The sequence below is a fragment of the Lepisosteus oculatus genome, chromosome 11 (genome assembly GCF_040954835.1).
Source record: "Lepisosteus oculatus isolate fLepOcu1 chromosome 11, fLepOcu1.hap2, whole genome shotgun sequence".
Taxonomy (NCBI): Eukaryota; Metazoa; Chordata; class Actinopteri; order Semionotiformes; family Lepisosteidae; genus Lepisosteus; species Lepisosteus oculatus.
Genome location: NC_090706.1, coordinates 42088924 through 42115514, shown reverse-complemented (window position 1 = coordinate 42115514; position 26591 = coordinate 42088924). Strand labels below are relative to the sequence as shown.

At 34.7% G+C, this 26591-nt stretch overlaps 1 protein-coding gene across 1 annotated transcript; it reads right to left on the bottom strand.

The window, feature by feature from the left end:
• Positions 1–2462: 2462 nt before the first annotated feature.
• On the bottom strand, positions 2463–25316 carry puraa (purine-rich element binding protein Aa). The gene is made up of 2 exons (XM_015349926.2): positions 25152–25316; positions 2463–12943 (listed from the first exon to the last, which is right to left on the bottom strand). The coding sequence occupies exon 2, from the start codon at positions 12853–12855 to the stop codon at positions 11995–11997; it is 861 nt and encodes a 286-aa protein (XP_015205412.1). The 5' UTR covers positions 12856–12943; positions 25152–25316; the 3' UTR covers positions 2463–11994.
• Positions 25317–26591: the final 1275 nt, after the last annotated feature.

The window sequence follows — 26591 nt, the reverse complement described above, 5'->3', positions numbered from 1 at the left end:
TGATCAGGATGGGGAAACATGAGACAGCTCGGTGTCCCATCATTGCCTGATTGACGCTACAATACATTAAATGGCATACAAATAAGTCCTCAGCTACCAAGTGCATCATCATCATCATTACCATTCAAAGGTAAGTGTTTCATAATTTAATTGTTATTTAATATTATATGTAAAAATAATGTTTATGTTTAATTACACAATAAATACAGTTATTTTTATATTTTTATTTCATATACAGTTCAGTATAGGTAAAACAATTCATTTGTGTGTAATTCTATTCGCATATATCACACTGCCACTCACGCAGATGTGAACCTGGTCAGTACCTAAATGGGAGACACTCTGGAAAAAAATAAGGTTACTGTTGGAAGAGGTGTTAGTGGGGCTAGTAGGGGGCTGTCACCCTGCAGTCTGTATGGATCCTAATGCCCCAGTATAGTGACGGAGCGATTATACTATAAAAAGGCACTGTCCTTCAGATGAAATATAAAACCGCGGTCCTGACTCTCTAGGGTCATTAAAAATCCCTAGGTGTTTCTTGAAAAGAGTAGGGGTGTTACTCCTGCGTCCTGGCCACATTTCTCAATCATGGCCTCGTAATAACCCACATCTAAGAACTGGCTTTATCACTGTTCTCTCCACTGACAGCTAAGTGTGGAGGGTATACTGGCGCACTATGGCTACTGTCACATCATGTAGGTGGGGTTACACATTGGTGGGGGTGGAGGGGATCCCCATTACCTGTAAAGCACTTTGAGTGGAGCATCCAGAAAAGTGCTATATACAGTAAGTGTAAGGAAATATTATTATTATTATTATTATTATTATTATTATTATTATTATTATTATTATTATTATTAATTATCATAGAGGTATTGGGTAGTGACTTAGTTGTATATCTCTATTGATTAAGGTGTTAAGTTTCTTCACCTCAGATCTGCTTAATGTGCCACTTTGGAGATGTAATCCCTGCTTTACAGTATGACAAGGTTCTACTAACCTTAGTTTCTTGTTTCTTATTTCAGTAGCCATGTTCCATAAAAAGATATCACTGCTCTAAAATCAGTTCAGAGAAAAGCAAATACATTCCTGGCTGAAAAAGAATGTCCTATGCCAGCAGGTTAAAAGAATGGAACGTTTTTGGCCTTAGTTAGAGAAGATTAGGAGAGGACCTGATCAAGGTATTCAGAATCACTAAAGGAACTGATCAAGTCAACCCAGAAGATTTCTTCAGAATAAACAGTGAAACACAAATCAGAGAATTCAAGTGGAAACTCTGTGAATGTGCAAGTAAAACTGAGAACAAGAGTCACTTATATATGCAGAGGATTGTGAGAGTACAGAATAAGTTACTAAGCCATGTTTATGAAGTGACTACCCGGGTTTATTTCAAGAAAAAGCTGTGATCTTTGGATAAATTATTTCCCAAAATATGCTAGATGGGCCAAATTACCTCTTCCTGTCTGTAATCTTTCTTATGTTCTCAGTTCTTACATCACCTTATTGATGCTTGTGGACTGTGGGAGGGAATCAGAACACCTGACTCAGTATGATCCTTTTAGAAGCAGCTAGATTCTTCAATATTTAAGCAGCAATATTCTGGCTTTATCTCACTCGTAGTCTTTCTTACATTCTTATAAACCATAAGAAATACCTGTATCAGCCAAAGTGAGGTACTGTATAATTACCCTGTGAAGCAGCTATAAAACATTGGGAGAAACGCACATGTAAACAAGCCTCTTTCTGCTCATCTCATCCATTCGTTTCAATTAGTTATAGTCCTGGCAGCACAAGGTCTCATAAAGGTTCCTGGTGAGCCAGCCTCAATCACCAGTAAAATATTCAAAGCGTTTACTACTAACATTTTTTTAAAATGTTCCTGACTATGCCCTCACTATCATTTTAATATTATTTTACTCATTATCAAGAAAATTAAGTATACTTGCACTTTATTTCCATTGCGTCCTCTCTTCCTAGTTATAAAACAGTGAGAGCAGCGGGGTTGTTCTTACTCTTTTGGCTGTCTTCGAGTGCGGACATGGACCCTGCAGAACACATATGAGAAAATCTTTCATCTGTAGCTGAGAATTAGTCTTCGTTCCCAATTGTACACTAAAATGTGTAAATATTCGCACTTCCATAGATCAGATATTGTATATTGAATATTAAGAGAAAATATTCTAAAATCGTCTTCAGCCATATGCTTTTACTCAAGGTGAAAATACTGTCGTCTTTTTCATATTATTTTGTGGAGCTTAAATTTACATTGCACATAATTTCAGTCTTTCCAAGAAAATCACAGTAGTAATATCAATAAATATGCTTTTTATTTGAAGGAAAGATACGGATAATTTAGCGCAGCTCGGTCGTAAACAAAAGCCCACAAATTCGCTTTCTTCACTTCATGTTATAGAGTAATATAATAGATTCCATTAAACATACAGAAATAAAAACAAGTCAAATGATTTTGTGATTATTTATTTATGGGTGGGGGGGGGGCTGTTTATTTTTGCATCCGTGCTATAGCGCGATTTAGCAGATACATTCCGATAATTTGCTTCTCGGACAAATGCACATTTAACAGTGTAATCGCGACATCCCAAAACATTGCGGAATACAGAAATCGGTATTGTCAACCAATTTGGAGTGGTCGAAACCATACATACACACATTTCTTCTCAGTTTAACTAAAAACAGTTACAAGACACAGACAGAACAACGATACGCAAGAGCTTGATCACAATTCCCAGGGGAAAAAAAGCCGTGACTACGTCTAATCGCCTTGTGAATCAGATCCTGCCCACAGCGCCCATAGCAACGCGAGATGACAAGGGTATTAGCGTTAGTGGAGGACACCGCTTCTTTGAAATAGCACGGTTTAAGCAAAAAATCGAAATATTTTAAGAAAATTGACATATTTATCAAGGAAGAGAGCATATTCACACTGTAATGTTCCACTTGTTGAGACGTACAAGAACCTCACACCTTATGCCACGAAAACTAAAAGTGTACTCTTAAAATAAAATGTCATTAGCTATTACCATCACTAGATTTAGAAATAATGATATTTGAAGTTGTAGTTATAATAGTCGGTGTTATCATTACTTCTACCACACGACATCAAGATTCTCCTTAGTGCAAACGGTAAAGATGTTCAATGAATGTTCTCGATCTGAGGAATTGTCTGATACAGTAGTGCCTTTCTTCTCGACTTCCTCCACATTTGCGCTTAAAAACTACCTCTCCCACAATACCTTGTCTCTAGTTACTAGGCGATTGTACACAAGAATGATTCAGTGAACAAAGCATTATCCAATCTGTATTTAGCCCTAATGCATTTGCAGCCAATCGCCATAAATCTTAAGGATATTTTAAAAATACATTTTGACAGCTGACAATAATATCGGAGAATAGATTACATGAAAGGTGAAAAGAAATGTGAACCCATGTCTTGATGCAGCTTTGAAAGAGCACATATTAATTTGACTAGTGCCTTTACCAGAAGCAAGTTAATAATTGCACCCATTTATAAAGTTGGGCGTTTTACCGTTTTTTTTTCAGCTTGAGTGAAGCATCTCACTGACTAAAGTATACAACAGTAGTGTTTCACTTGGGATTTTAACCCACAACCTTCCAGCTACAAGTCCAGAACCCTAGACAGTACATGTAATAAACAAATTAGTTAAGAAATTAGTTAATACTTAGTTAATAATTAGTTATTAGTTAATACTAGAGTAGGTATGTTATTCTAGTATGTTAACACCTTAAGGATATTCCCCTACAATTTGAAATGATCAGAGTTTTCAGATGTTTTGAAAAAAAAGATTGTTGGATATATTATTATAAGGAGCTAATTAAGATTATTAATGCTCTACTGTATATACTGATTAAGTAAATCAGGTTAATGTGCTGAGTGGATGTCTGAATTACTAAACAATAGATAGTGTTTAAAAAGCGGTAATATACAATATAAGTATCCAGTGAATATACTGATGATGCATAATAAGAACGGAGGGCCTCATTAATATTATTTAGAACTCATATGGAGTTATTTTTACTTTGGCATTCTTTATGCACATTTATTCTAAAGCCTATGTTATGGCGATTAATGACAAATTAATTTGGAAATATGAAACAGAAAATGTTCACACTGTCAATGGCAACATCAGTATTACCAATGTCTGTAGTATTTCAGAGACCTTTCCTTAACTTTTCAGCTGTTCCGCACTTGCAGATATGTTATATACCCTTACCTTGTCAGATGTCTCTAAAGACATCTAGAGCACAACACACCTTGGATATTACATTTTACTGCATACATTGCAAAGTCTTGCGTTACATCCCATTAATTGTTTTCTGAACTACGCAAAATCACATACAGCTTATATTTTATGATTTTAAGAACTATATAACTCATTTTATTTTTCTTACTGTTACCCTTGCTTTGCCAAAGACAGCAACCAATGAAAGGAAGAGCACATTGGACTGTGAATCTGAAGTGTTTTTCAAACATGTGGCTAATTTGACCCTGCAGAGCTCTTGAAATGTATCCATGTGAAGACCACATCAGCACTAAGGAAAGTGTGTTGCTAAATAAATAAAGTAAATAAATAAACCCAACTAAATAAATATTTTATAGAAGCTTAAAGTGAACATATCTCACTTTTAAACGTGCAATGACACTGACAGAGAAAATACACTTTAGAAAAGTGAAAATGGTTTAATTCAAGATATATTTTGCTATGTGAGAAATATAGGACATTTTTTACAGGATCGAAAATCTTTGAAGGCTGCCCACTCAATTTTCAAAATGGTTCCAAAGTGGAAGGGATGAGGTTCAGGGTTATGAAAAAAGTAATAATAGTATTTTTACTTTGAATTAGTCTAAGAAGGGGTTTATTAAACAAATTGATGAGGTGTACTGATATGTCAGAAACTAGAAAAAGCAGAATAACTACTGTGCATAAATTACTGGCATAAATTAGAATGCTCTGTAATTTTCCTTTTTAATTATTCATTTAACCAAATATCTTAATTAATAAATGATTATTTACAATGACAACCTGGAGATTAATTTACACTGCAGGACATCTAAGCAATCCAAGTACCTCAATCAAGTTACTTAGGAATAAGTCTCAGATGTTTTTGAAATAACTATTCTCCAGTCCTAAACACTACTTCCCCTCCCAAAACACACAAAATTAAAGACAAAAGTCTGCATCAAATTTAACCAGAATTATTCTTAGCTTTAATTTAAATCATACACCATGCTTCTACTTTATAAACTTCCAAAGATATTACAAAATGTCTGAGGGGACATTATTCCGGGCAGAAATTGACTGAGGTTGGATTGGGTGAGCCATCGCACAGGAGCATTCCCTTATTATAAAAATACAGGCCGGGGCTAGGGGCAGACAGTCGCCGAGCTTCAGTACGCGTACTATAGTCTCCCGGGTCTTGGATGATTTACAATAATGTCATTGGGAAACAACACCATCTCATAAACTGTAAAAACATTAAATTCAGCTTCTTACGGTCTATAGATACGGTCAGAATAACAATGAATTCGTCACACTTCAAATATATATTTTAAATGCTTCAACGCCATCAAAAGAAGAGTCAGTAATGTTGTTTTTTTTTCCATTTGTTCAACAACTTTTTTTTTAATGCATGCCTATTCCAACGGATATTAGAGGCATGTTAATATATGAGTGTTTTTCAGCGCAAAATGGTTCTTTCGGGAACACAAAAGTCAATACAATCGTATTTAAATTTAAGCATGGTAAAAATTTGGCGTTTGAACTTCAAAACAAGTACAGTCATACACGTAAAATAAATTCCTCTTACTGCATCAAATGAACATCAGAATACATTAGGACCAGATGTTAACACCAAAAACTAATTTGTCAAACCTCAGATGTAGCATTCTTTCACTTTCTTTCAAACATTTCTGGTACATTAACGTTGTGGTGTTGTGTATCGAATTTATTCTGTGACTGCTTAAATATATTTATTGTTATAATTAGTATGATAATAATGAAGATGATAAGCAAGTAAATGTTAATTCTACGCCAAAAATGAAAAGGACCCGAAGAAGGCTAAAAAGACAAAAGTGTCCTTTCTGGCAGCTGTGAAACGTGGAATCACCTTTACTTATTCCTCGCTCACGACTACTCATCATAACATTAATAAAATCATCTTCATCCAGTTGTCCTTATTCAGTTGCCTACAATGATTGGACTTTAAATGAAGGCAGATTCACTGCGTTATATATCACTAGGTAGCCTAAAAAGACTTTTTTATGTTATTAGAAATGTCCCTCATACAACAATCGGTACACAGAAACATATCGAAAGCAAAATTGCATTCATTAGAACATCCACAAGCCGTCAGTTCTTAGCCTAGAAAAAAAGTGTGGAATGCGTTTTCTTTGTTGCATTAAGAAAGTCTAGTAAATTATTTCACTTTAAACGTAAGACATTCTAGCAAATTTCATAAAAACCTCTAAAACCAGTTAATCGTGGTCATGAATACATTCAAAATGTTCATTCAATGATAGGATTTCCGAATAAATGAGAACATGAAGCGGTATAATCGGTTATACACTACAAATATTTACAATTGAAATGCTGCAGTGACCTACATTCTGTGAAAACTACAAGATTATGAAAATAAATTGAAGAGTAATTTTCATGTCAATGAGTAATTTCCACTGAATAAACTTCCGAGAACAGACATAAACAACCGTTAAATGACACGATCACAGGAGCGGCGAAAATCGGATTGAGAAGCACTTGTTTAAGGGCTAGACCCCCTACTAAATTGTCTACAACTTATGTCTGAATTTGAAATTGTACTGTAAATCAAAGTTATCTATGGGCATAAATAAAGTTACAGAAGGAGATAACAGGATTAAGTAACTAGATCACCCAGCGTGAGAGATTTTAAAATAGCTTAAAGGAAAACCAAACTTAATTATGAGGGGATATGCCACACCCTTGGGTTTCAGGAACTCAAAACAGGAGTAAATATTGTTTCTCTATAACAGTATCATCATTCAATGTCGTGCAAGAAACCTAAAATTAAATCGTTCATCCGCGTTCAGCTTTTATGTATCAATAAGGAGAATAGATTAGTTTTTATTAATTGATTAATAATTTGCTTTCGACTTCTGAGGTCCCTATGGGTACTTACAATGAAAAGATGTCGAGAAGAAATTTAAAGAAAGATTTACACAGAGAAGCTGTAACTAGAAATGCATTTGCATGCACAGCCCACACTGTGGCATTCCTCCTCCTCAGCAACAATCAGACACCCAGAGAAAAACTGGTGGACTTCTTTATCACCATAATATTCGCTCTTAGAATTGCAGAAAGTAATGAAATGAACATTTACTAAATTGTCATTGCCCATCTTTTAATTCCTTTTGCATAGAATACTGGTTAAATGTTTTAAATATCTGAACTTATGAATTATGCATTGATTAAAAAGGAATTTGTATCTGTGCATAAATGTAGAATATGTGCTTCAACCCCATACAAAATGCAAAGCTTGCTCCCCCTTTTATGTCAGGTTGTTACTGTGTAGCTCATTATTGAGGAAAATATGTCATATGCCAAGGACAACATACTGTAGCTCTGCACTGGTCAAAGCAGTGTTTTACAACATACACTGCAGATTTACTGGCAGTTGTTGATACCCCATTCATACACTGCATCTGATTTGTGGAGGCAAGCCAGGTTTCTCCACACAAAAAAAGAAACAGTTTCCCATCCAAACTAATCTTACAAAAGATGCCAGCCAATGTGCAGGCTTTGTGACAATCAAATTGCACATATTAACTACATTCTGAATCTATGTTCAATATTTCAAGAAAAAATATGTCCAGTTTTAAAAAAGCCAGAACGATAACCAGGCTGGGTTGCACGAAGTGTATTATTTGTTGCAAGTCTTACAACATGAACTAACACCAGATTTTAATATGATTGTCTTAATAAAGGAACAGGGTACTAATAGCAACTGTATGGCACTAGTCAGCAACTCCCTATCTTAATATGACATACCTGCATATCCAGCATTTACTCAGACAACACTGTATAATTATAATACAAACCTGGTCAAGTATTTTATTTTACAGTCAAGACATTAACAGACAAAAAAAAATGTTACTTCTGAACACATTTTTGGGGTTAAAAGCAACAATACTGTAAGATAATCTATTTACTGTGACAGTGAGAAGGAAAACCTTTCAGACGTGTTTGTTTAGGTCTATAATAGTGAGGCCTTCTCACATGATTCAGTAAAGCAAACCAAATAGCGGATTACAGACAAATGTCCAAGGGAAATATCCTAATAGAATACAAATTCAAAGAATTCAGACAAGTACTGGTGAAAACCCAGAAATAGCAAGCCCTTTACTGTAGTTCCAACTTTACCCCAAATATCATAGGGCAATTGCAGGTTTTAAACTAAATTTAACAGTCAGCAGTATCCAATGAGACAACTTAATATATAATAACAGCATTATACAAAGGGACAACATCTTTCCTAGAAAGCCCAACCAGCAATTAACCAAACATTTTCAAAAAGCCTTGTTCCGTGAAGAAAAAGCAACACCCCAAAATAAACTTCTAAGAGCTGAAAGTAATGAAGATACTCCCTTAGCAAGATTATGTTTACATGACTCAATCTTTTACATAAATCAAAATTAAGTTCACTGGTAAGAGAAGAAATGTATAAGAAATTTGTTTTAAGATATATGCAGTTTGCCAAGAGGAATCACTTGAAACTATCTGTTGTATATTAAGAAGTTGCAATTAAATATATATAAATACATGCTTCACAGTTTATGCTAAAGAGCTACTCCACAGATGTTGGCTTTCAGATCTGAAGCTAAACAAAATAGTAAACTACATTTGCTTATTAGTTATAAAAGAATAATGAAAACTATCAACACTGATTATTAATTAAATTATACATACACAGAAATTATACATACACATTGCGGCTTTAACTTTATAATTATTCACTTGTGAGTCCAGCTAATGAACACGAAGCTGATTCACTAGAGCCAATGTATCCCACACTATTTCCTGGTGGACAACTATAAGGCAAGCCTGCATGATGAGGGACTTCTCTGGACCGCACAACACCAAATACAAGATAGAAGTTCAAACCAAAGCATGCCTTGTGTGATCATTATTTTTTAATTATTAAACTTAAATCATTGTCAAGTATTACATACCTATTTATTCATTCCCACCATAAATGAGAATATAAATAAAAAACAACACTAAAGATGAAACTTCTCTCCCTTTGGGACATAGGTAAATTAACATTGTTTTATTTTAAAATTTGTAAAATTTACATAAATCATACTTTCCCCATTAAGGAGTTATTGAATATAACTTTTTCTGACGTGGGAGGCAACATAAGTTAAAGAGGAAAAAAAATTCGTACAAGACATTCCTTTGAGATCCTTTTTCAGACAATTAAGAACTTGTCACAAAGACGTTTCCTCCAGAGAGTAAGCACTGTGCTACTAACATTTTCTTCAAGTTAAAGAAAAAACCACATGAATCACATGAAACAGAAAAGAAAGTAAAAAAGTACAGTTTTTTAAGGATCTCATTCAAATTACATTTTTTAAACTTACAGTATATCAGGAAACATTACTGCATGCTGTAAACCTTATGTGCCATCTACTTTACTGTCTTTTTCCAACAAAATTCACAAAACATTTTCACAAACAAAATGATTGACATCCAGGAGGATGAGAACCAGCCAGGTTTTCATGATTTAGAAGGTACTAATTGTGTGGTGTACTCTCACTAGCTGATACTTCTGTCATACAAAACACTGTAGTGTTGGGATAAAAATCTGACAAATTATACCAAAAGAACCTCTTTGCTAAGCACATTTAAAGGAGTATGGTACACACATTAACAACAATTGCAGCTCTTAAGATGTTTTTCACGTCGGTTACTCACTGCCTTGAACTTTAAGTATAGGCAGAAGATTGTTCAATAACAGAGTCTGCTTGGAAGAAGTTTGCTGAAGTACAGGAAACTCACCGTAAGTCTGACTTTGTTAATTTAAATGCTTAACATCTTGAAGAGAAAAAATGTGGAATTCAGCCTCATGCTTTCAAATATTAATCATATATTTAATTGATATACATATATTGCCACCATTGGCACTTACAATATTGCACACAGTAATGAAATGTAGCATTAGTAAGTTTCACTGAAACCCTTTGTGAGCAAAATGTTCAAAATGACATGAATAATGTGGAGTAACTCTTTAAAAAAAATAGACATGCTAACTAATCCTCCAGTTGAGGTCTTTAGCAACTTACAAAATACACATACTGCCCAAGCCATAGGTCTACATACAGAATACATCACAAAGGGCTTTATAGGCTTCTGTTTCTCTCTGTCTCCAGTCCACTGAGAACCCATCTACCTTGCTCTCATCCTGTAAAACCTCAACTCAGAAGAACATGCTTTTGCATCTTCTAGGTGACAAATTCCATGTTTACATGAAGGTGGTTTCCTGGAAAGCTTATGAATAAAGGAACACAATTGTTTTTCTTTACAGAAAAAAAACAAAAACTTGTCTCTTTGGGTTTTGAAAATCCAGTCAAGACCACCAGTTGTGCTGTGGCGAACCAGAAGCCCAAAAAAAAAAGCATTCCAAAAGCACCAAACCGGCATATAAACATGTACAATATATAAGGCACCAGGTTGTTTAAATGTTCGGAGGATGCTCAGTACAGTCAGCCTGTCATGCAGCAGCTTTCTCACAGGTGCCACTTAAGCTTTTAAATTATAAAGGTATAGTTCTACCCCCACAAAAACGTGGGTGCTCAAATGTTTTGTTGTTTTTTTTAAGATTTAAATACATGTGATTCACAAAATCATTTTTATTGTTATTTTTCCAAAGTCCAAACTTTCAATGTAACAGTTCTATCCATGTTTTTCATGGACATACACGGAGGACAGAAGGGGTTGATTATATAGAAAAGAAAAACAGAACCTTCTAACAAAAACAGATATGATAAGTTATAGTGTACACATCCCACCAGGAAACTGCTGCATGTTGCTACTGCACTATCTAATCAAATATCAAAACATTTAGGGTCTTACAGGTACATTTTATACACATAGCATGACAAGCTGAGACAAATTTATACTTTCTCTTCTGTTTATGTTTTTTTCATGAAGAACTTTGCAATATTCATTTAAATGTCTATTTTTTTACATTTTATGATCACAGAAGACCCACTGACCAGCTTAATATGCTTAAGGTTCAGATGCAATGCATATTGTATAAAAGAGAGCACTTATTAATTACCTTGCATGAATTAACCTATGTACCTTTTACTCTACATACTTCTGCATAACATTTAAACAAAGCTCCAACACAGCATGCCTAGCCCTCATATATATATACACGTCTCTAATCACAGGTATATAGGGTGTCAAACGTACTATGGTAGCCTCTGTATAAGGTCTGAAAGTTTGGTTAAAAAAGAAAAACAAAACTAAAAAAAATTGTCTTCTAAAATATCTCTTTTGTGCTAAAGTCAAATGTTAGCTCACATGAAAAGGACTTTTTCATATAACTCGGCAATATTTCCATTTGAACATTTCAAACACTTTTTAATAGCTTGAACGTGTACAAAAGTTCTTGGTTAATTAGGGAAATAAACACTCAGTTCTTTATAATTTTAATCAAGTAGGAAACACAGTTCATATATAATGTTATTACTTTGTTTTTAGCAGCTGCTTACTGTTTAAATGGTGGGTAAGTGGATAACATCCAGCGATGGGTGACAACAAGTCATAACTGTCAGTTTGTGGAGGTTTGGTGGGTGGTGCTCCCTTGGAGTTAAACAGTTACAGTTTTTTTTTATTTTTACAGTAAAGTTTTTTTTTCATTATCTTTTTTTTTCTCTTTTGTTAATCTGTTGTAAATCTTGCTCTACAGTTATCAATCTTCATCTCCATCATCCCCGTGAATTTCCTCCTGCTGTTGCTGAAGCTCGGATGCCCTTTTCTCCCTCTGTTTCTCCTGGATCTTCTTCATTTCCTCGGCGTATTTACAGAACGTGTTTCCGAATTTGGACCACACTTTGTAGGGGACAGTGATGGAGTTGCGGTAAGTGGGCTTCACCTCGCTAACCCGCATGAACACCCCGTATTTATTAGAGCCCACATCGAAGAAAAAACGCTTGTTATCCACAGTCAAGGAGGTGCCCTCGGGCAACTCGGCAGGCTCGTCTTCTACCCCGTAGTCGTCAATTAGCTTCGCCAGGGCGTCGCGAAACTCAATGAGTCCCTGTGCGGGGAGGGCGATCGTCTGGCCCTGCGTGGAGCCCAAGCCAGGCCCCCTGTTCACGGTCTGACGGATCCTCAGAAACCGGCCCCTTTGGTTCTCTTTCAGATCCATGTAGTACTTCCGATTCTCCCGCACCAGGAACTCGCTCTTCAGCGCTCGCCGGGGCTCATCCTGCGCTATGTCCGGGTTGCTCGGCCCCAGCTGGGCATAGTGCTCGATGAAGTCCCCCAGGTAGTCGCGGAATTCCACGGCCACGGACATGGAGAGCGTCAGGCGGCTCTTGTTTCCCCCGGCCCCGACCTCGGCTATCTTCAGGAAGCGGCCCTTCGCATTCTGCTTCACGTCCAGGTAAAATCGCTTGTTCTGGATGTCGACCCGCTTAGAGGCGAGCTCCTGCGTCTCATGCTGCAGCCCGGAAGCCGAGCCCGCCCCTCCCGCCACTGGGTGTAGGGAGCCGGCGCCCGGGCCCGTGGCTGCTCCTCCCTGCTCGCTTCCACTGTCTCTGTCCGCCATGATGCTGCCTGCCTGCCTGCCTGCCTTCTCTCCCTCTGCCTGCTGCTGCAGCCACCTCCAGCCAGCCGCGCCGCCGTTCTCGCGAGATCTGCGGAGACACAGCAACACAGGGCTGACAGACGGCGGAGACGCGCACTGGCATAGCAACGGCACCGGGGGGTCTCCAATGAGGAGCCAGCGTGCGGAAAACTGGACATGTTATTAATCCTGACACATTCATAAACACGCCGATTAGTATTTAGAATGGCGAGGCGCGTTTGTTCTGTTAAAAAAAACAACAACAACACCCACGTCGCTGAAAAAAGTATAAGATGACTCCATTTGATGTTACATCGCAATATCTAGGATAAACATGGAGTAAAGCCCTGCGTCTTCTGCAGACATGGTTTTAGACCGATACTGTGTTAAAAAAAACAACTAGAATTTCAATGTTTTAAATGAATTTACATCTATTGTACCCCTGCTCTTGTTGTGAATTTGAATCATTACTTTTTCCCCACTTAGTCTTTAAGAAAACTGAGTTTAATCAATAAAAATGACCAAAACATTGGTTGAATTTATCTTAATTTCGGTAAATCGCACTGTGTATTTTTTTTTCATTTCACTTTTATCTTAAGAATACCAAAACAACAATGAAAAACATACGTTTGACGAATTGTGCAGTTTTCCTGACCATAAATCCGCGACAATGTTTTCTGCTATAACCTACATACACCGATACTTCCACTTAATCTGACCATTAGCCAAGTAGGCCTATTCAAATAAATAGGGCGCAATACACCATTTTAAATGTTTTTTGTTCGTTAGTTTTTTGTTTTTTTCCATGCTAAAGCTTTTTAGAAGAAAATTAATGTTCACCCCAGTGTCTGTTGGAATTTGGAATGACTTGTTTCAGTACCATGACTGAAAAGACTATGATGACCATGTATACATGTTAAAATGACCTGAACTCCTTTTTTGTCGACTTCTGTCTACAGTTATCCATTTAGTTATGTGGGGTACAAAAATGAGACATACATTAACATATATTTGTATTTATTAGTTTAGTTATTCCCCTATTTGTTAATTATCAATTAAATCAAAACAAGATCTCAGTTGAACTCGCTGGTCAGCTACGTCATTTATCTGTTTTTAGAGTGTCGAGATTTCCTTTCATTTTCAGGATTCTTAGACGTTGTATCTGTAGAGATTATCAGTATCTTATTATTAGAAACATATTGCACATTTTTTTTACAAAAATAACTAAGTTGTCTAAGTCACAACTTTTATCTTTTTAACGTTTGGTAACATTTAAGGCAATTTAGAAATGTAATGCTTAATTCTAAACTATACAAACATTCTAGTAGTAAATATAGTTCTTATATATTTTAACGTTTGCATTTCTGAAAATGAAGGTATGCACAGGTGGCATATAGGGAAATGCTGAATATAGCTGAACAAAGGAAAATCGCAGTAAAAAAGGTTACGTCCTATGATGCGGGAAAGATAAATTAAAGAGTAAGAGTAGAATAGACCACCTTGTTACACGGAGATGCAAAACTACTGTAAGTTGCCATTAAGTATGGGGACAATAGAAAGATAAATGAGGGAGTACAAAATAAAGCAAATAAAGCAATAGCTAAAACACAATCATTACTGTATACATTAGTTACAGTCTATATTGTACCGCTGTATTCGGTTTTAAACCATAAAGTTTAGTTGTACCGGCCTAGCTCAGTGCAAGTTTGAGATCAATTGGACTAGTTCTTAGGAAAATAGGCCTAAGTATCACAAAGAAATCAAAATTTTCTTAAAAATCATTCACTTGTATTTAAACAAAATAAAACGAAAACATTGTAGAAAATGTGTTCGTTTAAATGGTAATATTTGAAAAATGGTAACAGGGTAGTGCAATATTAGGAACCGAATTTCAGGACATTATTTCTTAGCTCACGCACGATTCCTGGATGGGTGGAGGAGGTGCTTATCGCAGGTGGATCACTGTTTTGCGGAAATGTCCCTGTGCCCTCAGTGCAGGATTCTGGGCTTCAGCTGTCAATCGGGATGGAGCCGCAATCTTTAAGATTTCGCCCCCCAGATCTTGCATAATTTCTGGAAATACCCTGCCTTTTCCTGTTGTAAATACTCCAATTTTCATTTGATTTTGTTTTTCTTAGAATAATAAACTAAAGATCTTAATGTACATTTTCATAGCATCTGGTATTTCAGTAGTACTCTTTTACTCCTCTGCTTTTATTTTGTTATAAGGAGATCTTACAGTTCATTTAGTGCAGTATTATTTGTGAGCTGTAGGCATTTATATTTTGTGCGCAAATTGTCAACTTTGACATCCATTATGTCTGCTATCTCCACTTACCGCTTATCTTGGAAATTGAACGCATAAAGAATTTGCCTTAATAAGCAATATACAGAATCCCTCTTACAGGAGCTTATTTACTACTAAAATGTTATTATATTTAATCCTACATTTTGTCTCAATTTTCGATCAAATTATTTTTCTTCTTGTTGGTGGTGCTGTTGTTGTGCAAACTCGTTTTTGAAGTTAATTAAAATGTCTTACTTGCTCTGCACAGAGCAAGCTATGTAAAGCGATCAAATCCTGATTACAGAAGGCAGAAGGAAAGATTGCGAATTGCAGATTGCAGTCCCGCAAAACGAAATGACTTAGAAATGCATAACAAGCACAATATAGGTCATTTACAAAGCAATGTATATTTTCTCCTTTATTTGGAGGAACAAGTAAAAGGTGTATTCCATGCTGAAAAGAGAAGAAAGAAAACACAATGTTTCGGCTGTGGAGCCCTCTTCCGATGTAAAGGGTTAGGGCTAGGGTTAGTTCTCCTTTATGTTTTTAGTTTCACTTAATGATGCATTAACATTTAAAACTTTGAATGGTATCCTTTATCCTTATGTGTCAATAGCATCATATTACTAACCAAAAAACTCCTTATTAAAATATTTCTTGTCACTGATATTCATATAGTAACCTCTGAAATACTTAATATTTGTAGCTGCAAAACCCCATAAGAAATTATCTACAGTATATCCAGTATATCATTGATTTAACCTGAATATTGTGAAAATATATTTTACGATCTTAGAAGCAAAGGTGTTATAACAGCTATTTACTGTAGGTAACGTCTGCTTAATACAAACTCCCAAGAGTTACAACGCACTAGCAGGGTTCTGATTCTCTTGTCTTCGTTTAGCACCGGAAAGGAACAGAGGTTTGTGCTTTTGGTACTTCAATAACGCTGTGTTTACCCTTCTATTTTGAAAAGTCCTACAACCCAAAAGCTATTTAAAAAACAAAACAAACTTAAAAGTATCAAATCAGATACAAGCTAATTATAACTATCCTCCTCGTGCCAAATGAAAAGTGTGGCCATTCTGAAAATAATTCATTTATACATTAAAGACTAAGACTAGCGTAGTACTATCTGCAATAAATAATTCGGACATGGGAACAAAGAAGCCTTTAGTATTTATAATTTTACGGAGATATTTGTCGCAACAACTGCTATTTTAGACACAAAAAAAAAGAAATAAAGGTAGAATAACTTCTCAAGAATCGACCGTCTTGTTCTTCTATAAAAGTAACTAACAAAATTAGAAAATCCTGCATTTAATTAACTTTTAGACTTTTCTTGGTTACTTATTCAATTCAATTCAAGCTTTATTGTCCCCTAAGGAAAAATTGTTTTATTTTATTATCTGGTACGTTTAGATTAGTCAGGTGATGTTTAAAATGAAGTTTTTTTGTTAATTAAATATAAAGCACCGCTACAGATATTACTACTAATCGAATGCTCTGATCTTCAGTAAAACCATAAACGCGCGTTGAGAGGCAAAACATAATACATTTCAGATAAATTTGAATACTTCGTAAAACAACATTTTCTGAAAGACTAAAAACTTGTTTTCTAAAAATATAACCAAAAAACAAACATTGAAAATTTCTTCTAAAAACATTAGATTATAAATCGAAAATTTAGATATATTCGGGTCGTTCTGAAAACATCCAGATTTATTCAGTTTTGATGGTCGTTGCTCTCGTACAGTATATATACAGCATTTTTATTACATGGCTTGCTTGCTGGCTTGGGTGTTTTTAGATTGTCCAGGTGTGTGCGCAGTCCCAAGCAACTGGCGTCCCATCAAGAGTGAAGTCACACCTAGTGTCCTGCGCTTCCGGAATAATATCAGGATCGCAGTGACTATACCCAAAAAACAAGTCTATCACAGGGCAGAGAACAGGACACGCGCCTTTCCTTTGAGAGCTGCAGAAATGTGGTTTAATTTCCTAGCCACGTCATGTATCCTGATGCGCTAGAACTCTTCAACTAACTTCCGGGTGCGATCCTAGGGTTAAAAAGCAGTTAACAAACGATATAAACAGGTTGAATTATTACTTATTTGTTTCATATTCTTTGTTCTCTAAGGACTGTTCTAAACGAAGACACGACATGTAACTTCGGCAATGGTTGCCTGAAAAATAAGGTATTGAAACCTAGTGCTCTACAGAACAAATTTGGAAAGTGTGAAAAACAAGTTCACAAATCACCGGTCTTAACAAATGTATCTGTTAGTGAATCAGAAACGTACACAAAAAAGTCATTTACATTTCTGAAGCTTCATTTGATTTTGCAAGACCCTTGGTTAGTTAAGCGCAATACATGTACAGTCGATGTGATATGTCAGATAATACGGTTTTATAACAAGTTGTTGTGAACTGCAAAATGTAGGCCCTTCCCCCAGACTTATACATATTTGTTATTGCTTTCCCACATAATAAATACAAGGATTATTCTAAATGATCTTAAGGAAAGGCTTTTCATCCATTTGCACAACTAAATCAAGCACCGAAAGCAGGAAGGCTGGAGGGCACCTTGGTTTAATTCCATATTTTTAATACTTTATTAGATAAAAATATTTAAGCAAGCATGTCAAAATTCCCCAATTTTTTAAATTTATGATTAACAACTGAAGTATAACTCAGATTTATAACCCATAGATGATTTATCTGGAGTACAAATGTATGATCTCTATGTCTGTGTTAATATAAGCGTTCATAATTGTTGTCAATTAATGGCCTTAATTCAGATTTTTTACAAGCTAAAAGACGTTGAAATACGTACTTTAACTGAATATCTTTACATACCTATGTTTTTTACTAGTAAATTATTCTTACAGAGAGAAACTGTTCTAACCTATCTCACCCATTAAACCGTCACATTAGATTTGGTGCAGTAAGAATCTAAAACATATTTTTTAAACAAAACTCTACAAAACATTTGACATTATTCCGGGTCTTATTGTTGGAGTTTTAGGAGATTCTATTTTAAGATAGTTACCCATTGTGTGTCATTTCCAATCGCCTTTTGGATATTACCTGTTATTATATAAGTATGTCTATTTTCGGCTTCAAAAGCATTGTTGGACTTCCATGGGACAATAACAGAATTACTTCTCACAAAAGTTATCTACCAAGAAAAACGAAAAAAAATATATATCAAAAGAGATGTAGTTAACTTTTATCGGGCTTCCACAAATTAGTCATAAAATGTGCGCAGATGTAACAACAAATTATTCAAAGTCTAAAAATGCACAGTAAAAACATACAACAAATAACTAATCGAAACTTCCGCATGCTTGACAACAAAACTGTTTTCCATTCTTTTGTAAGTGAAGCTTTTGGAGTTAAATGAAAACAATTATATAATAGCTATTTCAAAATACAGTAATGCCACGTTTTAATTTAATAGTAAGTTTAATTCAAATTCAAATGCTCCATACAAGGCTTATCTGGATTTTAATTTCACAATTTGAGACTGATGAATAGCATTCAGAGAAATAGACTAGTCGGTTGCCAATTTGATCAGTGATCAGACAGTATACATTAACCAAGTAACCATTATTATCAGTTTTTTAGCAAACGAATAATCGTTTTGCACTTTTTAAAGGACATTTTAAATGCTTTCATTTATTTTCAATATCAATGTGACATCAGACTAACTCTGCAAGCTCTGCATGAAAGGGAGCGGTGAGAGCAGTTTGAATTCGCGTTTAATCTTGGTTAGATTTCAACACAATAGTTCAACAAGCGCATGCATGTACGATGCAGTCGGACTTTTTCAATAAACTTCAACGTGCAAACGTTTCTTGATACGTTCAAACGATTATATTAAATTATTTTTAACGAATTTATTTTTTTCTAGTTACATATATAAAATATATTTGTAGACCTAACGAGAACATTTCGTAATGTACTGTAATTCTAGCTGAGAAAAAAATAGTACTCCGATTTTTCAATGATTATTCCAGTTTAAATTTTCATTTCAATAAATAGATTTGGCACATACCATTATAATCAGTCAAGCGAATAACAGTGTATTGTGCAAGATCAAAAGAGATTTCCGAATATGTTTTATATACAACCAACTTCAGAGGAGGAGGTTGGCTGACCCAAATACAAGCAATACATTTAAACCGACAGTGTTTTTTTCATAAATCCTTTTGCTTTTCGTGAGGTTCGGTTTGCCTTCCTTGATTAATGTCACTAATCTCAGTATAGATTCTTGATATGAAATACTTTCTGTTCTTGTATGTTGGTTTGTTCTATTTATTATATTCACTCTGTTTCGCCTGTGCATCTCTATGCTGCGTGTTCTATTCGTTTTTTTTTTTTACTTTTACAGGTCACTTACACGAATTGTATTAAGCATCTGTTAAAACCATTTTATTATTATTAAGGTATGAAAAACAAGAAAATGCTTCTTTATTCAATTAAAATTGATCCTAATAATCGTTTCAAATTGAGTTGAATTGTATTCAAGATTATATAACACTTTGAGAATCCTGCGTATTTCTATTTCCAGTTTGTTGATAATAATTAGTCAATTTATGTTATATTTTGACGATTTTGACAGTGTGTGTAATTTTACTAATGTACGCCATCAACTCTTAACTGTTTCGTTACTCGCCTTTACATGTCACGTATTAGAAATGTATTAGAAATTTTAACCGTACTGCATTTTTACAGCGTTGTTAAACATTATTTTCAAATCTATTTTCTCTGTCAAATCAGGGAAAAAAACAAGTCTTCCAAGGTCGTTGCGTCGGTCAATACAACAATTTTGAGGATCTTCAGTGTAAACATATAGTCTAGCTCCCAATATCTGAGAGCAAGGAAGATGTGTGGATACATGTTTATAATAAATATATTCATAGTCTCTGGGCTAAGAGATTCATAATATCAGTCCTTAGATTTAAAGGGCCTGAGAAAAAAGTTTGTATCACCATGCACTACTGCACTGGATTTTCAGTTCTAGTCGTTTCTGGAAAATGAAAAGTCTCATTTTTTCTAAAACGATTTAAAGTTCTCAATTAAAAGTATGTTGAAGATTATTTTAATGTTGTTAATTTTAGTACATTTTCTACCTCATAAAGTGGTCTTAAGTATTAAAACATACTACAAAATCTTAAGGATAAAATTCCTTTTATTAAAAACATTAAGAGAACTAGACTTAGCTGCCCTTGACTTTTAGAGTAAAATTCTCAAAATAACTATCCACTACGTTTATAGATCAGTCATGAAAAGCATTAATATTATAATTTTATGGCACTCATTCGCTCATTCGTTCGTTACGTATTTGTGTGTTTGTTTATTCAGCAAAATGAAGTAATTAGATTTTCGAGTTGGCTGCAGAAGGCGAGACACATCGGTCGATCCAATGGAACAGAGTTCAGGCTACCACCAGTTTCAAGCCATAGATTAGATATTTAACATTAATTATATCCAAGTTGCATTAAGAATGTTAATTGTAAGATGATGTAACTGTTTAGACTATTTTTTGATGATGTTTACCACCTAAGCCCGATAGATGTTGTATGTTGTGCAGTTAACTAGTCAAAAATCAAAAGGATGATTCACGACATCTGCGCATCTATTCAGGACCTGAGCTACAGTACGTAATGCGTTTACTTCGGATACACAGCCAAGTTCATATTTTCAACGTTTACATAATAGTTTTATTATTAATAAAGAAGTTATATTGAAAAGACAAAGGCAATTTACACGTGTACCGTGTGACTCCCTTCATACCAAATACAGGCCATAACGTATTCATGGAAATGTTCCACTTGGTATTTTTATTGAGAGGAACCAAGGTAAAAATAGGATAATGGTTCAATACTTATGCAAATATTACGGCATTACAAGCAAATATAAAAAACCCGCTCACGTTCGCATAAACCATGGGATCTGGCTCATCATGGGGTGAATTTGAGAAGATTACTTAATTATAACAAGACTATACGGCGAACTGATGTTCATTATAAAATAAAAGCGCAATGCATAATCTAAACATAATTCCAATTTTCCTATATACAGTAGCAGAGAATTACTATAATTATCTTTCAATGGAAAACGCTGGACACGCGAGATTTCTACAGAGCAACGATTTTCCCTTTAGTTATTTCGCAAGAATAATAAACGGGACCGGTGTGTAGCAGGAAACAAACAAAAATAAATAAATATTTCTAGATAATTATGTAAACGAGTGAATTTGATAGAGACACTGATTTAATGTTCTTTTAGGATAAAGCCTGAACGACTTTTTTTCGTTCTTAAATCCTAAACAAATTGGGGTAATTGTATTTATGTATAGAACGAATTCTAGAGAAAAAGCTCTTGACAGATTGCACAATATCAAATCACGTTATAGTAGTCATTGGCGATAAAAGAAATCCCAAATAATAAACATCAGAAGAGAATATGTAACTTTTTATATATTGGCAGTTTTATGCTTTTCAACAAGCCAATCAAAATGAAAAATGCAACTTACAAATATAAGTATACTATACTTGTTCAAAACAATATGACTTCGTAATGAAAATAAAATGTTACTAATTTTAAAGTCATCTTGGTAGTGTAAAGCCTCTGATACACTGACGTAAGCTCATGTGGCACAGGTAAGTAAATTTTATGTGAAATTAAAAAAGGGCTCACTCCTGAGATAGTCAAAATGCTGAAGCACAAATAAGCATTTGCATAAGCAAAAACCGATGGCAAAAGAGTGATAGAGAATGTATTGCAATGAAATTATGTACATTCCTACAAACAACAGCTACAAACATACCAGATCAGCTCTTAACAAATCGGGAATCTCACTGCCTTAAAATATACAGTATAACAAATAGTAATGAATATGTTATAGTTTATTCATTGTTTATATGTAGCTGTTTGTTATAATATACAGTTTAGATTCATGTAACAATTTGTAGTTGCACTGCCTTTTAAAACGTCTTATTTCAATTCAAGGTATTTTAATTATAATATTTGTATTATTAAAAAGTTGACCACAAGAAATGTTGGTATTATTTCTTAGAGCCCACTAGGGCTTCTCTGTCTGCCGTTACGATCTAAACCCTTTAGACAGTCACCAATTAGTAAGCAGTAAAGAGAGGAAGGTTAATTAGAGATTATAGATACAACAAAGAAATGAACATGCAGTACTGTACAAACAGGGATCACATCATCTGAGCACCAGATGCACTGACTGAAGAGCAAACAAAGAAAACTGCAGATTCCACAACTAAACATGATAATAACATCAACAATAATTTACACAACATGCACCATGTAGTTATTTTACACTTCATTGGTATAAATTGAGTTTATGTGTAGTGTTTTAAGCTAAATGCATTGCTCATAGCAATTAAATAAATATTAAGGTCCCAGTATTAGACCCTTAAATCCCCATAGGAAGTATTTTTAAAAATAAGGGCCAAAATTACAATAACTTAATTCATATCTCTAAGAATGTTATTAAGATTTAGAGAGCTCTCTGCTATCCAATCTGCTTTGATTTATGTTGTATTTGGGATGTTTGGAGTCACGGAAGTTTTAATTCAGAGGTAGATAGCAGAGATAAGTTTTTGTGAAATACAACAAGAAACATCTTCCCGTTGAGTGCAGTGTGTCACAGAGATATTACACTTCCAAGGATTGCTCTGACCTGATGTCTTAGAAGTATAATCCTTGAAAATTAAAATCTTACATTAGAATAGCTGAATTGCAGGTGACATTTTTAGCTCAAAGAGGCACCTGTCTTTATACTTCAATGTAAAATATTTAGCAATGTAATAAACTAAAAATATTGTAATGCATGGCACTATTAATCTAAATAATGTAACAATGTACAGCACATAAAGAGATTTTTCATTAATCTGATACAGGACATCTGATATGAATCATCCTTCAATTTTCAGGCCTTGGATCTGCCTTTTTTCTGCAGCCTTCATACTATAATGTTTAATGTGAAGATCAAGTAAGGCTATTATTGATTTTTCTTTTTAAATTAGCAATAACACAGTTTTTTTGGTTTTTAAAGCTCAATCCCAATTCACATTCTCCATGCATACTTTAATCAGTTAAGAATAATACTGCAGACAACTGTGAAACAACAGAAATACCTTAACCTATAAAAACTATTACTGGTTCTACTGTTGGTCTTCTTACTGATATATCTACCATGACCATAGGAAAACTTTCCAATTTCAGTGCTCTTGAAAACTTAAATATATTTTTACAGTTTTCATCTTTTCCGTTGGAGGTCGTGTTGGTAATCTTTTATTTGCAACTCCAAATTAGTTATCCAAATTCAAAGGTAATCGCTTTCAGATTGAGGTGTTAATTTCTCAATTTTATTCACACCATTGACTCTTCCATTATTTTAACAAAAATAATACCAGTCAGGTAAGACAAAATGTATAAATTGAAATCAGTATAAAATGGACACATAGGCCCAAATAATACAATTTGTTTAACTAATTAAACTAGTTAGAAAGATAGACACATGCAGATAGAATATTCGTTTAACAGAATGCACATTTGGCTTCTTATTTATGATTGTTAAACAAATTTAAATTGTTACTACACAAGCTCAATATATGTCATCATCACTAAAAAGATTAAATTAATGAAAAAAATGATTTAAAAAAGTAGACTGTGCATTTACTAATGTCGGTTCTCTCAGATTATACTTTGAACACTTTGTAGTTTACAACATTTACATTTCTTCTGCATTCAGTTAATAAAAATAGGTCTTCTGATTTTTTTTGTACAACATCTTCAACTTAACTAACATCCATATACAGAATGCTACATAATCACTACGTACAAAACAGTGCATATACTGTATACACAAAACTCTTTATACAATGTTTTGCAAATGATATGCTGAGTTTGTGCAGATTGTTTAGGATTAATTAAACTTTTAGAATAAGAACACAGGATAAATTGTTATTTATTATAAAATGAGGGCACAATTCAGAATCTAAATAGCATCCAACTGTTCAAATATTGCAGTGAGTTATTTAATTGTTGAAACAGTATTTAACAGAAAATATTTGGCATGTGAATTCCAATTAGAGATACATTTCCTCTTTATTAGTTTCTATATTAACTGTCAAAAACCATAAACAGGACCAGTAAAAAGAAAAATCTAACAATGGTAAACAATTATCTGAAAAGAAATAAAACTGCATCAATGATAAATGCAATCACATTTACCAATAAATATCCATTGGCTTAAACTGTGGTTTCTTGTTGGGGTTAATGAATATGAGTAAAAACATTTTTACATATTTATTCTTCAGCATACAATAGCACTTCAGTAGTGCTTATGTTCAGAATATGTCACAAATAATCCTGATTCAAAAGCTTTAAGGTTCAAATGCATAACCAAAATCAATGACGAACTTGGGAATTTATCAATTTCTTTTTCATGTGACTCCATGATTGTCAGCATTAAGGATTCTCTTGCCATTTGTGTTTATCCAAAGGCAAAAGAGGAGACCCAGTTCATCCCATTGTGGCAACATTGGCTCTCAATTCTGAATAGCATGCAACAAAGTGCATCAGAACAAGACTATTTTGAAGACTCTAAGTAACCAATTATACTGCTACTGTGTTTCTCTGATGTTTGCAAGGGTGTGATCAAGGTCTCTGGACTAAAGTTGTGTTTGTAACACCTGAATAATAGATGGTTTACAAATAAATATTTTTGTAGATAACAATACACATCGAGGAAAAATATATGCATATTTTAAAGAAAAAATACATGGGAAATTACAATTGAATCGAAGCACTGAGCATCTATAATAATGGGTGAATTTAATTGCTTACCGGTAATTGTCAAATATTTAAAAATTACAGGTGCAAAAATTAGCAAACGTTTCTTTTTTCCTGTCAGCGACATAAATGAGCAGCGATGAGGATCTATAAACCTTACCCGCTGAGTTTCTGCAGGCAGAGGCAAGTACAGAGCTTGTTGTGCAGCCTGTCAGAAGTAGACACGGCTGCAGACAGAGGTGAAGTAGTGCAGTTTCTGAGGAGGCCTACACTCAGACTGCCGCTACAGAGCTTCAAGGATCCTCCGCTTGCGAAGATGGAAAGAAACAGCGAGTCGTGGCATGGAGACGGACGCACGCAAGACTAGGACGCTATACGCCGGGTCCGCAACGTCAGCGCGTTGAGTTCAAGGGAACGGCAGCAGCTGCAGTGTGTTGCTCCTGCTGCCTGGGTGCAAGCGAGTTAGGAGAAGGCTAGTGCTCCCGACGATTCAATATGAGCAACATATTTAAAAAAAAGGCATTTCAGGGTTTCGATATATGTTCTGTTATTATCACCATATCAACCGCTCAAATTTTAAATTAGTTGATAATTTAACAATTGTTTATTTATCGGACATAAGTATGAATGTGTATGCATTTTGATTCAGATCAGTGCGACAGGATATATGGGTGCATGGGTCTTTTCTGCTAATCTTTATCCCAAAAACAATATTCATTGTAGCCTATGCAATTGGAAACACGTGCACATAGTCCGGCTTCCAGGAAACCGTCCATCGTGCTTCAGTACCGCAGTGTAAGTTCGAACGTGCTATTTACAAAAGCATGACAGCATGCACCGCGCTTCCCGAATTGTTAAACTCTCTGCTGAAGAGCATTTTAAACTCTGACACTTGTGGTATATTGCATCACAACGCGCCTCTTCTGTTCATGCACTGTTACCATTATTTTCCAGGGTGGGTTTTCACCAGTTTTATACACGCAAAAAGAAACGTTCGAATTGGCAGTGCGTGGTGTTGAAATCCTGTGAGATTTTATATACATGTATGTTATTTAACTTTGTTTCTTGGCGTCATGGGGCTTGCCTTTAAATATGTTGACATTTCACAAAAAATGCCCTTTGTGATATATGTTTATACTTGACAAAATATCGATTTCCGACAATATGCATTCATACAGTACGCATGTAAGACATGCAAGCTATGAACGATAATTTGACCTGTATCACGATCAATTCCTTCTGTACTTTGGAAGCACATGTATTTCACTAACCATAAACTATAAAAAAGTAGATATATGAAAATTCTAATATTAAAACAAGCACCTCCAGGATGGTCCTTTTGTAAACTCACCCGGTAGTGAAGAAAACATAACTCCAAATCAAGGTGATCAAACAAAGCCTGAAATCAGAATCAGAATCATAAACTTTATTCACCAAGCACAAGATATACGAGAAATTTCTCTTGGTGCAGCTGTAGACATCAATTCCAATAAGATAAAAGTAACAAAAAAAAATCTACAGATAAAAAAGTTCAATGATGTGTACAATATAAAAGTATATACTGTTTAGTAATAAAATGTACAGTGAATACTGCGTATAT

Bases quoted from the DNA above. Each gene is read 5' to 3' on its own strand.
- puraa (XM_015349926.2), bottom strand. From the start codon at position 12,855: ATGGCGGACAGAGACAGTGGAAGCGAGCAGGGAGGAGCAGCCACGGGC.